The 12,590-nt window shown below is 52.6% G+C and overlaps 8 protein-coding genes across 8 annotated transcripts in view; 2 read left to right on the top strand and 6 right to left on the bottom strand.

The window, feature by feature from the left end:
• CNBF2000 (hypothetical protein) overlaps nt 1-874 on the bottom strand; it is a gene marked incomplete at both ends in the record, with an annotated part of 903 nt that extends 29 nt beyond the window's left edge. The window contains 2 exons of the mRNA XM_769944.1: nt 1-318; nt 382-874. The exon at nt 1-318 is cut by the window's left edge and continues 29 nt beyond it. Coding sequence (XP_775037.1) covers nt 1-318; nt 382-874 — 811 coding nt within the window. The remainder of the gene's footprint in view (nt 319-381) is intronic.
• Nucleotides 875-1,010: 136 nt separating this feature from the next.
• CNBF2010 (hypothetical protein) lies at nt 1,011-1,996 on the top strand (the record flags this gene model as incomplete). Its single annotated transcript, XM_769945.1, has 2 exons — nt 1,011-1,154; nt 1,205-1,996. 2 exons carry the CDS (start codon nt 1,011-1,013, stop codon nt 1,994-1,996), a joined length of 936 nt encoding a protein of 311 aa, XP_775038.1.
• A 238-nt stretch (nt 1,997-2,234) lies between these two features.
• On the bottom strand, nt 2,235-4,368 carry CNBF2020 (hypothetical protein; the record flags this gene model as incomplete). The annotated part of the gene is made up of 2 exons (XM_769946.1): nt 2,235-2,765; nt 2,821-4,368. The coding sequence occupies 2 exons, from the start codon at nt 4,366-4,368 to the stop codon at nt 2,235-2,237; spliced, it is 2,079 nt and encodes a 692-aa protein (XP_775039.1).
• A 219-nt stretch (nt 4,369-4,587) lies between these two features.
• Nucleotides 4,588-6,152, bottom strand: CNBF2030 (hypothetical protein; the record flags this gene model as incomplete). Its single annotated transcript, XM_769947.1, has 2 exons — nt 4,588-5,423; nt 5,483-6,152. 2 exons carry the CDS (start codon nt 6,150-6,152, stop codon nt 4,588-4,590), a joined length of 1,506 nt encoding a protein of 501 aa, XP_775040.1.
• A 164-nt stretch (nt 6,153-6,316) lies between these two features.
• Nucleotides 6,317-9,182, bottom strand: CNBF2040 (hypothetical protein; the record flags this gene model as incomplete). Its single annotated transcript, XM_769948.1, has 9 exons — nt 6,317-6,655; nt 6,720-6,847; nt 6,904-7,238; nt 7,310-8,183; nt 8,239-8,427; nt 8,488-8,761; nt 8,818-8,967; nt 9,027-9,057; nt 9,112-9,182. The coding sequence occupies 9 exons, from the start codon at nt 9,180-9,182 to the stop codon at nt 6,317-6,319; spliced, it is 2,391 nt and encodes a 796-aa protein (XP_775041.1).
• A 658-nt stretch (nt 9,183-9,840) lies between these two features.
• CNBF2050 (hypothetical protein) lies at nt 9,841-10,522 on the top strand (the record flags this gene model as incomplete). The annotated part of the gene is made up of 5 exons (XM_769949.1): nt 9,841-9,870; nt 9,940-10,050; nt 10,117-10,248; nt 10,307-10,436; nt 10,491-10,522. 5 exons carry the CDS (start codon nt 9,841-9,843, stop codon nt 10,520-10,522), a joined length of 435 nt encoding a protein of 144 aa, XP_775042.1.
• A 127-nt stretch (nt 10,523-10,649) lies between these two features.
• On the bottom strand, nt 10,650-11,419 carry CNBF2060 (hypothetical protein; the record flags this gene model as incomplete). The annotated part of the gene is made up of 5 exons (XM_769950.1): nt 10,650-10,970; nt 11,026-11,091; nt 11,163-11,219; nt 11,280-11,363; nt 11,414-11,419. 5 exons carry the CDS (start codon nt 11,417-11,419, stop codon nt 10,650-10,652), a joined length of 534 nt encoding a protein of 177 aa, XP_775043.1.
• A 309-nt stretch (nt 11,420-11,728) lies between these two features.
• On the bottom strand, nt 11,729-12,463 carry CNBF2070 (hypothetical protein; the record flags this gene model as incomplete). Its single annotated transcript, XM_769951.1, has 3 exons — nt 11,729-11,805; nt 11,858-12,210; nt 12,249-12,463. 3 exons carry the CDS (start codon nt 12,461-12,463, stop codon nt 11,729-11,731), a joined length of 645 nt encoding a protein of 214 aa, XP_775044.1.
• Nucleotides 12,464-12,590: the final 127 nt, after the last annotated feature.

Raw genomic sequence — 12,590 nt, forward strand, 5'->3', positions numbered from 1 at the left:
TTATCCACACTTCATTGTACTCCCCGGCCTGTTCATCAACCCAGCCTAGCCCCTCACGCATGACACAGTCTTCCATTGCTGTTCGCACTCTAACTTCGGTCCATCCAGTCTGCTCCCTAACAATCGCAGGGCGTAATCGCCCTCTGGTCGTGGCTGCAATTGCGAGCAATGTCGATTGGTCTGTGTCGAGGGAGCGAGGGATTGTTCGTATATATGTAGTCGATGGGGACGGACGATGCAATGTGTACCCAGCATTTAAAGGACGGAGCAGCTTGAGTGTGCGAAGAATGTCTTGAGATGTTATTTGACCAACATCCTCTGGATTTGTGTAGGTAGATGGTTGATTACTTGAAGGAATACTGCGCAAGGAAGAAATGCCACCAGAACGTAACCTTTCCACCCGCCTAATCAGATCCCCCATCTCAATTATTCCACCATTCTCAGGTCTCGTAGATACACAGATGTCTACAACCTGAACTGCGAGCTCGTATTCCCATTCTCCTATTCCCAGAACCTCGCTCCACCAGCCTCTTCCACCTCCTCCTGCCCCCGGTCCGACTGCCAATGGATCCACACCGATGGCGGCACACATCTTCTGGAATTGATGACGAAAAGCAGGATCTTTGCGGATATCAGCGCGATGTGCAGAGGCAAAGTTGATAAGGGCTGTGCGGAAGGATTGGAGAGAGGATGCGAGGTTAGATAATTGGGAAGCGGTGATATTTGTAGAGAGGGTGGAGTATGAAGATGCTGTGGCTGTGTGCCTTGCGAGACCTGATATTCCTGCACCTTTTCTCATTATGGAGTGTGTCGTTTGGTGGAGAGATGATAGTGTTACGGATAACAGATAGAGGCTGGTATTGTGGAGGAGCATCTCGAGCTATTTTCTGATGATGTCACCATATAGTTTCCGGTTTGAATAGCCGTCGAGGTGTTATACCGACGTTTTTGTTTACTTGTTGGCTATATTCAGGCTATATTCCATACACAAAACGTCAAAAACAGCCCAGATGCGTCCGATAGCTGTATCCACCCCCTACAGAATACCACGGAGGCCTGCACAATCCATCCTCAGGCGTTTTCATCATCCAGAAAGTCCGAATCCTCCGGACCCTGCCAACCTCTTGCGTCAAGTCATGCGCAATGTCGCCCAGGTGCGTCGGACACATCTGTATTCCCCAAACATATGCTAATATCCTCCCAGCCAGTAGCTGTAGCTGTAGCTTCAGTTCCTCCAACTTCTCCTCTTGCCCCTTTGGCCAAGTACCATGGGGCGACCCTTACTTCTTTTACCTCATTGACATTACATCCTCGGCCTCTGGTCGCCTTTTCTTTGAGACTGCCATCACGAATGGCCGACTGCTTACGGCCCTGGAGAACAGGCGGTTCAATAGAGGAACCAGATGCGCATGTCGAGCCTCAAACGACAGTCCAAGCGAGCAATACTTTGAGACTACCACCCAAAAGCGAGCTTCCGTGGCCTCTATCAACGTTGCCAATGCCCGAAGATCCCCCTCCATGGGCGCAATCCCTGGTTTCAAGAATTCCCAATCCTCTTGCACCGCCCGCCGACCCAATCATATCTTCATCCGCTTCCAAATTACCACCAGCGAGCAGCCCGGCGACGCTTATACCACCTACCCCGCTGACGATTTCACTCCTCTCCCCTTGCAATGAAGCCATCGCCGATGCCCTCTCACAACCGCGAACAGACCACTCTTCCATCTTTGCTCTCCCTAACACCTGGGAGGAAAGTCCTACTACGTCAACTGACGAAGCTCCTCATCCCCCTGCACTTTTAGGGTGCGTAGGTAGCTTACAATGCCAAGTCGTTGGAAGCGTAATGCTGAAAGATCTTTGCTTGCCTGGTGAGGTGCAAGAAGGCGAAGGTAGTGAGATGTTCATATGCAGGGTTGTGGCAGTCAAGATGGGAGACATGGATGAGCCACTATTACATTGGAGAAGAAGGTATGCAGGTGTCAAGGAGTTTGACTGAGAAAGCTGGGCGGAATGGCGTTCAGCGCAGGTTACTAGGCTTTTTTATCAACATCGATAACCCAATGCAGCACACAAAAACCCACAATCCTACATGTGCATATGATATGTTAGATATACAGTTACAGATTCAAATGCAGAGGCAGATGGGTTTAATGTTGAGAGTATGATACGACTCGTTACAAGATAACCATTATACAATTCGTCAATGCCGTCTAGTCATGAACTGAAACAGTCACCTATCCTCTGATCACGCTCCCACACTCAATCCCCCAGAACAACCACGCCGTCGTAACCAGCAACAAACCACCAACTTTCCATCCCACTTCACTCGCGACCGCGTCCCAGTCCCATTTTCTCCCCCATACAAATTTTTCCCACTGACGCAGATGATCAGGTGGTGGACCGAGTAACATTGTTGTCTGCTTTGAGCCTCGGCGAGCAGCCATGACACCGTGGTTGCTTGCGGTAGGAGTGATAATGAGATTGGTGGCCACCAGGGGGGAGACAAGGTCGGCAGGTACGACATTGCTCGTTACCCACATCTGAACTGTCCGGGACCAGCCGGTAGTCACGCCAATGACGACCCATGCTAGCAAAGGACGGGCATTCCTAGCACCAAGGACCCACAGAGTCAGGTATGTCGCAGGCCAACAAAGGCATTGAAGTGACGCAAGGCGGGTGATGGTTGATGGAAGAGAGTAGTACGATAACCATCGATGCGTGAGACCGGTAGTCAAGCAAAAACAGAAATGGCCAGTACAAATCGCCTAATTTGGTGTCAGAGCGAGTTTTATGTCTGGCAAGTATGTAAAAGATACTTACCCATGCGATGCAGAGCAGCATATCACCCCTGTCAACCCTAATCCATTCCCCTTCCATCATAACGCCTCCGGCCACTAACCTCTCCAGAGCCTCTTTACTCAGATCCACGCCATAAGGCCAAACGTCTACCCAAAGACCTCCGGTAGCTAGCGCCTGTGCCAGCACGCATATGCCCCAAACGGCGGGCACGATTGCCAAAAGCCGCAGGTACAGTAAGCTGGAGCGGCGGATCATACGTTCCAGTTCATTGGGAAGGGGTTGCGGAACGGTTTTCGGGGTCGTTTCCAGACCGGATAAGGACCCAGCTGACGTTGATGTAGTGTTGGGGACGGAAGAAGGTGAGCCTAATAAAAGGCCTAACCCCCCGTCGTCGCTGCGGGAAGAAGACGATCCTTTGCTAATTGACAGACGGGGATCCTGCAAGCGCTGGCGAAGCTCAGAGCCTAATGGCAAGGATTTTGTACGTTTAGGAGCAAACGTTAGGCTTTCTCCCGACTCGGAGGAATCATCTCCTTCACTGGACATGTTTCCTTCAAGGGAAGAGACAACAGCGAGCGAGTGACGATGTACTTTTGGCGACTGGTCTGGTAGCGGAACGGTGGGAGGATTGATGGGCGACATTGTTGGGATAGATAGAGTCTGTGAGCGTGGGGAAGGGGATTTGCGCATGCCATAGAGGGACGACTGGGACCTTGAATGGGGCGAGCGAGAAGGAGCAGCTGGTAGCCAAGAATCGTCAGAGACGCCGGGTCGTTTGCCAAAGGCCTCCCCTGAACTCCTTGTCCTTCCGAAGCTGGGACGTCTTCTCTCCTGCTGTCTCTGCTGATGACCCATTTGCTGCGGCACCGCGGGCGGGGCGACATGGCCTCTTCCTACTTCGCCCACCCACCCCTTAACATCCTTCCTGCCCATCCCTTCTTTCGCCTCCAAGCCCTTGGCCCTTCCTTCATAAAGCGTCGTCAGATCTGGTTGGCTCAGTGAGTGCTTGTATTTGGACCCTGCGGGCCTGACAGTTGCGTCCGAGTCGAAACCTTCTTCCGAGAGATATCCTCCGCTGCTAGTCTCGCCTATATTCGCGCTGCCAGTTGCGGAGGAGGAAGGGATGGATGAGCGTCGAAGATGAGCAAGGCGACGTGGACGGGGTTTTTGTTTGGAGCCATTGCCATTGGTCCCAGTGGCAGTATGAGAGCTGTCTGTTTCGCGAAAACTTGCCGAGTCGAGAGGTGGGGAATGGGTACTTGACGATGTCCACTGGCGCATATTCTCTGGCTGCTGCGCGAGGTGTATGGGCGATATGCTCGAAAGCGGGGCGATTCCATACAGAGCCAGTCTTCCGCCCGGGCTGACAGGAGCTGATCTGGATTGGCCTTTTCCAGGAGACAGGCGGGAAGTCGAGGCTGTGGGGGAGAGCTGTGGGTCTGGTGGATTCATAGGAGACGATGGCGGAAGTGAGCTGTAGGGTTGCTGGGCGGGGAAAGACGGATATGGATGGAGAGGCAATTGGCCGGAGGTGGATGTGGGAGAGTGGACAGGGTGTACTATAGACATTATGGAGAGTTATTGCGAGAAAACATCAAGGATGTTGTGGAGAAAAGAATATAGGAACTGCGGATGAGCGAGCGACGAATCAAACATCTCCCGATGGCGATAAAATAAAAACACTGGCTGGACACAGAGTTTATTTATAAAAAACCGTTATCCGGCATGCATGATTCCTTCACCAATAGTCACCAAACACAACCACTGTCCGTACAGATACAACTACGTTCACACCATTTCCTCTCTCTGGCTCTCTCGCCGAGCAGATACAGCCGTCAACCCTTCGCGTTCCTCACGCTCCCGCTCTTCCATTTCCGCCTGCTCAGCTTGCGCTTTTTTGATGGCCCGCTTTGCAAAGTGCATGAGGTAGAAGAAGAGGGCGATGCAGAGCACAATGCCAGCCCAGGTGGTCCATGTTTTGGCTGCTTGCGTATCGCCTTCTTGAGCCGGCTGTCCCGTAACACCATTGGGATCCTGTGGCCACTGACCATCCGCCCCATCTCCCTCCTTGGATCCCTCCTGGCCCTTGCTCTGACTATGACCATAGCTCTCAGACAAGTCATGTATCCCACTTCCGATCCATGTGTGAAGAACCAGCTTGCACAGAGAGACGGCGGTACAGCCCACATAGGTCTGCAGGGTGAGGGTGGGTGACGATGCGAGAATGACGTTGAGGAGGTTGTACGGGTAGGGTGCTATACGGATAAGCAGCAATAGGTGCGGATGAGTAGGCAGAATATGTAGAAGAGACATGGAGATAGATGAAGATGCGAGACTATAACCATTTGTTAGTGACGTCGGGTAAATGACTTGGCCTACATACCTCTTGACGATGGTATCTCTAAGCATCTTTCTCGATACTAAGAATACTACGATTGCTCCTGACAGACTTGCCAGGTAGGACACCACGAAACCCTGCCAGACACCAAAGGTGTACCCTGACAAGATGATGAATGTTGAGTACAGCGGCAGGGGCGGTATGGTCGTGATGAAGATGAGAACGTAGAATGTCAAGTGTCCGTATATCCCCTGCTCTGCCAGATAATGCGACAGCTTGTCGAGCGCTATGCCAGTAGGGTCAGCGCCATGCACTGCACTGTTTGCTTCCTTGTATCGAGCTTACCCCGAAACAACTCTCCTCTCCAGAAAGCAATGGCCAGGAAGAACCCGACCGTCGTGATGACCCAGCCGAACATCATTGCCCTGCCCAGCTCCCCGCCTTCTTCGCTATTGCTACATTGTAAACAGGCCAGCTTGCTCTCCCTGTTGTCATTTCCTCCAAACATCTTTCTGACGGCCGTTCTCAGACGATCCAGAACGCTCGTTTCAGCATCTAGTCTATCTGGCTGCGAAAAAGGGGTGTACTGGTGGTGGGGGTAAGGATATGGCCCGTGGGAATGGGGGAATTCGGGCGGATAGTAGGCTGACACCTCTTTGCGGTACCCTTCATCCTCATTGTAGGGTTTGGCGCTCCCTCCTCGACTTTCGCCCCTGCTCCCATGGCCGCTGGCGCTCGACGAGCCCGCCGCTGATGAGCCCGCAGCAGCCGCTACGGCATACGACGTTGTGGCGTGCACAAACGTGGGTCTATGGAGAGCGGACGTGGAGGTGCGGGGGGAGGGTGAGCCTTCCCTGGAGATGGTGATGGAGGAACGGGGGTTGAGAGGATGGGCATGATACGACAAGACCGGGCCGGTGGATGTTGCCGAAGTGGTGGCCGCTGCGGCGTAGGAGGATTTGTGCTTTGCCGAGGCAGTGGGGGACGACGGGGCAGCCGGAGGCATGCCGGGCATGCAGATGAGAATGAGAATGCGAATGTGAACAAAAAAGGGAAACAGCGAAAGACGAAAGAGGAAATGGGCCGACACCCGAAAAAGAACGAACGGCGAAGAGGCGATGACGCTCCGACACGGACTGCGAGCAGCAGCAAAATAAATACATCTATTCATACCGACTTCTACACCCGTTCATATACATACAAATACGCGAGCCCCCTCATCTCCTCCCCACCGCCAGACGCAGCTCGCACGACCTTTTCATCATTGTACAACACCCATTCTCCCTCTTCTTCCCTCTCTCCCTCGATCCCCGCTTGCGGCTGCCGGATAGTAGCCACATAGTGGCCAGAATGCACAGACGGGCCCTTGTGCGAAATGAATGCTTTCAGTCGGTACTTGGCAGGAAGAGAAGATGAACCTCCGATGGAAGGTTCGGCACTACCAGCTGGGGCAGCGTCTTCTCCTGGATCGCCAGGGTTACTAAACAACCACTCAATGGCCCGCTCGGGGTTGCCGTCCTATTCCTATCAGTACCATGCCCCGTCTCTTGGCAACGATCTTGTAAAAAAAAAGAAAACCTACGCTTTCGCGCAACGCTTTGCGAGCTTGGTTATGTGAGAATCCCATATCGGCAATCATGCCAATCTGTTCTTGTGAAGGTTCGTTGCTGGCGGCTTTTGAACCCCCGAGCTCAATCGGCGCGTCAATGTCTAATGGTACTTTTGTTGAGCGAATCCTTCCATGCACTAATAAACGACCAACTCACCGGGATCTTCCATATGCTCAAACAGCCATCCCATAGCAATCTCAGCGTCACTGTTGCCAGTTGCCAATAATGCCTTTTGGCATCTCACTGTGGGGAACCCCATAGCCTCAAGCTGTGCCATGGCCGTGGCGTTGAACTCTGGGAGAGAAGGAGACGATGACGATACTGTGAGCTCTTCTTCACCCGGTTGAAGTCCTTGGGCAACGAGGTGGTCCAAAGTAAGCATGTCGGGGACAGATACAGGAATATCGAGCTTGGTTGGCAGCCAATTCACAAGTTGAAACTTTTTCATGTGCAACACCAACAAGTCTGGGAATGTCTTGAATTTGGTCGATCTATGCGGATTGTCAGCCCTCGTCAAAGGCCCTCTGAGATTTTTTTTTTAATAGTTATTTTTTAAACTTACTTGTACGCCGTCGTCTTTTCCTTGCAATGGTCACATTGGTACTCGGCCACTGCTTCCTCTGCACATAATTGCTCTAAACACGTTTCAAGTTCCACCCCCTCGTAAAGCTTCTTGCCGTCTTCACTCACCCCCGCCTCCACTGCCTCAACAGGCAAACTCGCCAAGTCTACACCTTCCACCTGGAGACCGACACGCTTGCATTTGCCACACTGCAACCTCTGCTCCATTGCAAACTTGAGAATCTCAGTCGGCTCGGCGGCCTCGTCCCTACCTTGACGCTTCGCTTCGTCTCTTAACCGGGTCAAAAGATGCTGTAAAAACTCTTCCGAATCTTGTTGGCGCATAGTCGAAAACTCTTCGTGGCCTCTACCGATAAGTGCTTTAAACTGTGTCGGCTTGATTCCTTGTTGGAATTTGGGAGCTTCTTGTTCTTCGAAATGGGTGGTGGGCGGGGGTAGCCTTGCCACATGAGAGTATCTGCCGGACAGCAAACCATCGCCGAGCTTGAGCATTTGACATTCGATACAGGAAGCGGGAAGAAGGTTGGGACAGGTTTGAAAGTGGTTGAACGCTTCGGGTGTGGTATACCTTGATCGGAAAGCGGGGAGGGAGAAGAGGGTTTGGAGGACAGAGGCCATGTAACAGCTGTTTCCCAAGTTTCTCAAGCCGGTGAGACCTTTGCCAAAGACAGGTTCGAGTTCTTTACCGTCATCGCCAACCATGGAAAAATCGAATTTCAAGTTGTGTTCGAGCTGGAGTTCAGTCATGGACTTTTCAGTCTTGGTCTGACTCATCACTTCGATGCCGAATGTTGAAAGGTGAGTGGCCAATTCGGGGTCGATCTTGGCATCGTCACAGGCGTAGCAGTAAATGTCTATTTTTTCTTGCTTAGCGTACGTTGAGTCAAAACGAGGGAAGAAAGCCTTTACCAGCAGTTCCTTCCGGGGTGATGGTACCCAGCTTGACGCCCAACATGTGCCCCGTCTCATGAAAATGTTTCAATGCATGGCCGTTACCCCCGATACCGCCGAATTGTTGTCGTCCGCAATTGGCAAGACCGCAGGTGAGACATAGCCACAAGTTGCAAGTCAGGTCGCAGGACGAACATTGCGATGGGACTGTAAAAGATATTAGCCCCCACGTTCCACATGGCTTCTAAAAATAAATAAAAAACTTGCCATTTCCAGGGACAACAACAGACTCTTGCTGCAGAGTCAAAGTATGTTCACAAGGAAGAATCTCTTCTTCCCATGCCTTGATCTCAGACTGCTGGGCAGAGGAAAGCGCGGTCATGATCCCCGTTTTCATCTCCTCCAACTTGGGTTCTTGCGCCGTGATTTCTTGACCTGCAGACGAGCAGGCCAAGCACACAAAGGCGGTGTGGTAATCCCATATTTCCTCGTCTTTGGGAGCGGAAATGGCGAGTTTCTTCATAGGCGGCTCACTCGAGTCCTAAACCCATTGTTAGTCATGGTCCCGTATTTAAAAAAAAAATTAAAGAACCGTACTCTTTTACGAATCTCTTTCCTGGACCGCTTGATAACCATACCCAAAGGGTGGCCTGTTCTCTGGTAATGGAGGTGCGCATGCTGCCTATCTGGAGAAAGACAGGCGCCATTGAAGCAAGAAAGACATACGACGACACCTCGCGGGTCATCCTGTGCTTGTTTGTGAGTTGACGAGTCAGAATACAGCGTTTGGGGTGCGTGGCGCTCACCTGTCCGTCGAAGCAGAGGGTGCACTCTTCGCTGTTGGTTTGGCGGTTGTCAGGGGATGGCTGCGTGGGGATGGAGTACACTCACCGGTGTACTTGCTGGGAGGGGGAGGGTGGTTTGAGGGAATGGAGGGATGGCTGGAGGTGCGTGCAGGACATGTTTATGAGGTGTAGAGAGTCGGGGCGTAGAGTATATATAATATTATGGTGGGTGGAAAGGGGAGAGTGGACGGGGTGAGGAATACCACGTCATCCTTCGGGCCACCCCGTCCGAAGCGGTCGCCGCCGCTTCTTTCACGTCGTTGCATACATCATCGATTGTATCTGTATAATAACGCTTGAACGATCCGTTTCCCACCGACATATACTTGCAATGAGCGCATATCCCCAGGACAGTGAGTGCATAGCCCACACACACACCACAGCTCACACAAACCGCAGCGTACTTCAACTCCAACCCGTACCAACAACAGCCGTACGCTTACCAGCCACCGCCACAGCCACAGCCACAGCAGCCGCCGTACCAGCAGCAACCATATCAACAGCAGGCATACCAGTACAACGCCCAGCAGCCATACCAAACGACCGATCCGTATGCTTACCAGCAATCCCCACCGCAGTCCTCCACCGTGCCTCCTCAGAGTCCACCGGGTAAGTCAAAAGAGTCCGCAAAGACCAGCGGCAAGTGTCAACGCGGCAAGTCGAAAGTAAGAAAGGTTATTGACCCGAGAGCGTTGTTATCTGGTTTTTTATAGTTCAAGTCACCCATTCTCCGTTTATAAGGACGGACTCGTCCCAGGCGGTGAGCTTTACCGACATGGCACGCATGGCTGGAAGACCACAAACTGTGAGTTTTGCTGCGTGAATGGTGGCTGAATGTTGTGTGTGAGAATGAATGGGTCGCTGACTGCGGCAGTTTGATGAAATGTACTCTGTCCCCGAATCGTTTCTTGAGATTGAGATCCGGAATCCAATGACACATGGGATCGGGCGAAAGATGTACACCGACTATGAGATTGTCTGCATGGTGAGTTATATTTGGGGGGGGAAAAACCGTGGTTGTCCTTATCCATGCCAAAACTTGTCTGGATAGACCAATATTCCTGCATTCAAACTACGTCACTCGGCAGTGCGGCGTCGATACTCTGACTTTGAGGCGTTTCGCGATATCCTTGAAAGGGAAAGCACCAGGGTTAACATCCCACCGCTTCCCGGCAAGGTAAGAGTGTCTCTCTAAGTGTTGCGTGAAATAAGCACAACTGACATCCGCCATCGGACGATAGGTATTCACGAACCGTTTCTCGGATGAAGTGATTGAGCAACGGCGTGAAGGCTTGCAGAGGTTTTTGGAGATTGTGGCTGGACATCCATTGTTACAGACGGGCAGCAAAGTGCTCTGCGCCTTTCTCCAAGGTCCGTCTAGAGTTTTTTGTGGATTCTTCAACTGATTTTTGTTTCCGGTTGCAGACCCCGCCTGGGACAAGTCTCAGTGGATTTAAAGAATAGATGTTTATTCTGATTTATATTTAATGTTGCCACGTCTTTCAAATGCATTTACCCTACACTCTCTCACGCATTTACCCTACACTCTCACGCATTTACCCTACACTCTCTCACGCATTTACCCTACACTCTCTCAATCTTGCTCTTCAGCTCACTCACCGCCAGCGGGACCCCGCCCTGCTCATCATAGTCATCCCACCTTTCCTCACCTCCTTGCTCCTTTCGAAGCTGATCCCAATCAATGTCAAACACCGCCCCGCTCTCCTCCCCCTCGGCCTTCCATTTACCGGCAAAGTGGAATTCGGTGAATTCGAGACCGCGACAGTCGAGCGCGATGAAGGGGGAGAATTGTCCAGAGGAAGAGGAGGTGTAGGGGATGGGGGCGGTGGATTTGGATTTTGAAGGGGGTGGAGCCGAGGGGAGGAAATTGGCAGAATGCTCTTTCTATATGTATATATAAATTCAGCTACAGAGTACTTTGGGAAGGGGTATCCCATACCTTGCAGTTGCTACACCGCCAGACGAAACTGGCTGTCCCTTTTGATCCTGAAATCTCGTGCTCGTCCTGTTTTTGCTCAGCTAAACAATAGTCTTGGTGACGGTGGATTAAAACGTTTTGAAGAATGGGATATATACCTTTTGGTTCAAGCTGACAGTCTTGGAGTGGACTTCTCGACATGATCCGCACATGACCTGTTACGATGGCGTTAGTAAGTGCTACGGGGTATTGGCTGAGCCTTAAAATCGACTCACGGTGAAAAAGTATTCATAATAATCATCGGCCGGCTGGACGTTTGTGACGCCGTCGAGTTCCATGGAGATGAGGACACGGAGTTTCTGATGCAAAGAGGTAATCAGAGATGATGGGGCCAAGCGGGCAGACTTACGACCATTGTGGCGTGAGGCAGAGTGGGTGTGTAGATGGAAAGTGGTGTAGATGGAAAAGGGAAAGATGAGCGGTGCGTCAAGTCGGTCAATATAGGTCTCTAGCTGCTGGCTGCATCTGGTTCATCTAGCTCTGCATTCAGTTCTCTGGACATGGCAGAGCAGAGATGGTTGATCATACTACGTCGATGCATCTTCACTTTATTCTCCATACTACTCGCCTATCTACTAATCGCCTACCTACTAATCCCTACATACTAGTGGCCTACCTACTAATCGCCTACCTAACTCGCCTACCCGACTGAGCACGCTACGTTCTAGAGAAATCCCTTTTCCCACTCCTTGTACTGAGCGGCAAGCTCGACAGCGGCAAGACCCCAGTCCTCGCCATGGTCTGCAACAAAATCAGCAAACAGCCACAGACCGCCGCCAGGCAGCACACTTACTGTGTCCCTTGTCTTCTCCGCTCCCGATGCCGGCCCTGAGCAGGGCCTGCTCGTCGTTCAAGACTGTCAAGACACCAAAGACGACGGGCGTGCCGGTCTGGAGCTGGACGTTCATCAACCCCTGCGACACGGCCTCGCAGATGTACTCAAAGTGCATGGTGGAGCCCTTGATGAGGCAGCCGATGGCGATGACGGCGTCAAAGGGGGCGGTGGATGCGGCCGGGGGCGCCGTCTGGGGCTGGCCAGCGGCCTGGGGCTGGGAGGCGCCGTCAATGAGGGAGAGCAGGTTGGTGCTGGAGGCGAGCATGGAGGGGGCGGCGTTGGCGGACTGGGTCTTGCCGGCCTCGATGAGCCTGGGGGTGAGCGTGTGTGGGCGGCAGGGTGGACGTACTTTTTGCACGCCAGCGGGAGCTCGTAGCTGCCGGCGACGGTCTTGACGACAATGTTCTCGTCCCGGACGCCCTGCTGCCTGAGGGTCGCGCGAGCGCCGGCGAGGAGGGCGTGGATGATGGTGTCGTTCCAGCGGGCGTGCACGATGGCGATGCGGAGGCCGGAGCCGTCGTAGGCGGTGGGAGCGGCGGGGAGGCCCTTGACGGTGTTGAGCATGGTGATTGTGGTGGAGAAATGGAAATAGAAATGGAAATGAGATGCGCCGAATTTTCACAGCGCACATCCACGATGAGGGAGTCTTTCCCCCCGCCGCCTCGCCGTCACCCAGCTCCCGTCTCCCCCC

This window comes from Cryptococcus neoformans, chromosome 6, assembly GCF_000149385.1.
Source record: "Cryptococcus neoformans var. neoformans B-3501A chromosome 6, whole genome shotgun sequence".
In the NCBI taxonomy this organism is placed as follows: Eukaryota; Fungi; Basidiomycota; class Tremellomycetes; order Tremellales; family Cryptococcaceae; genus Cryptococcus; species Cryptococcus deneoformans.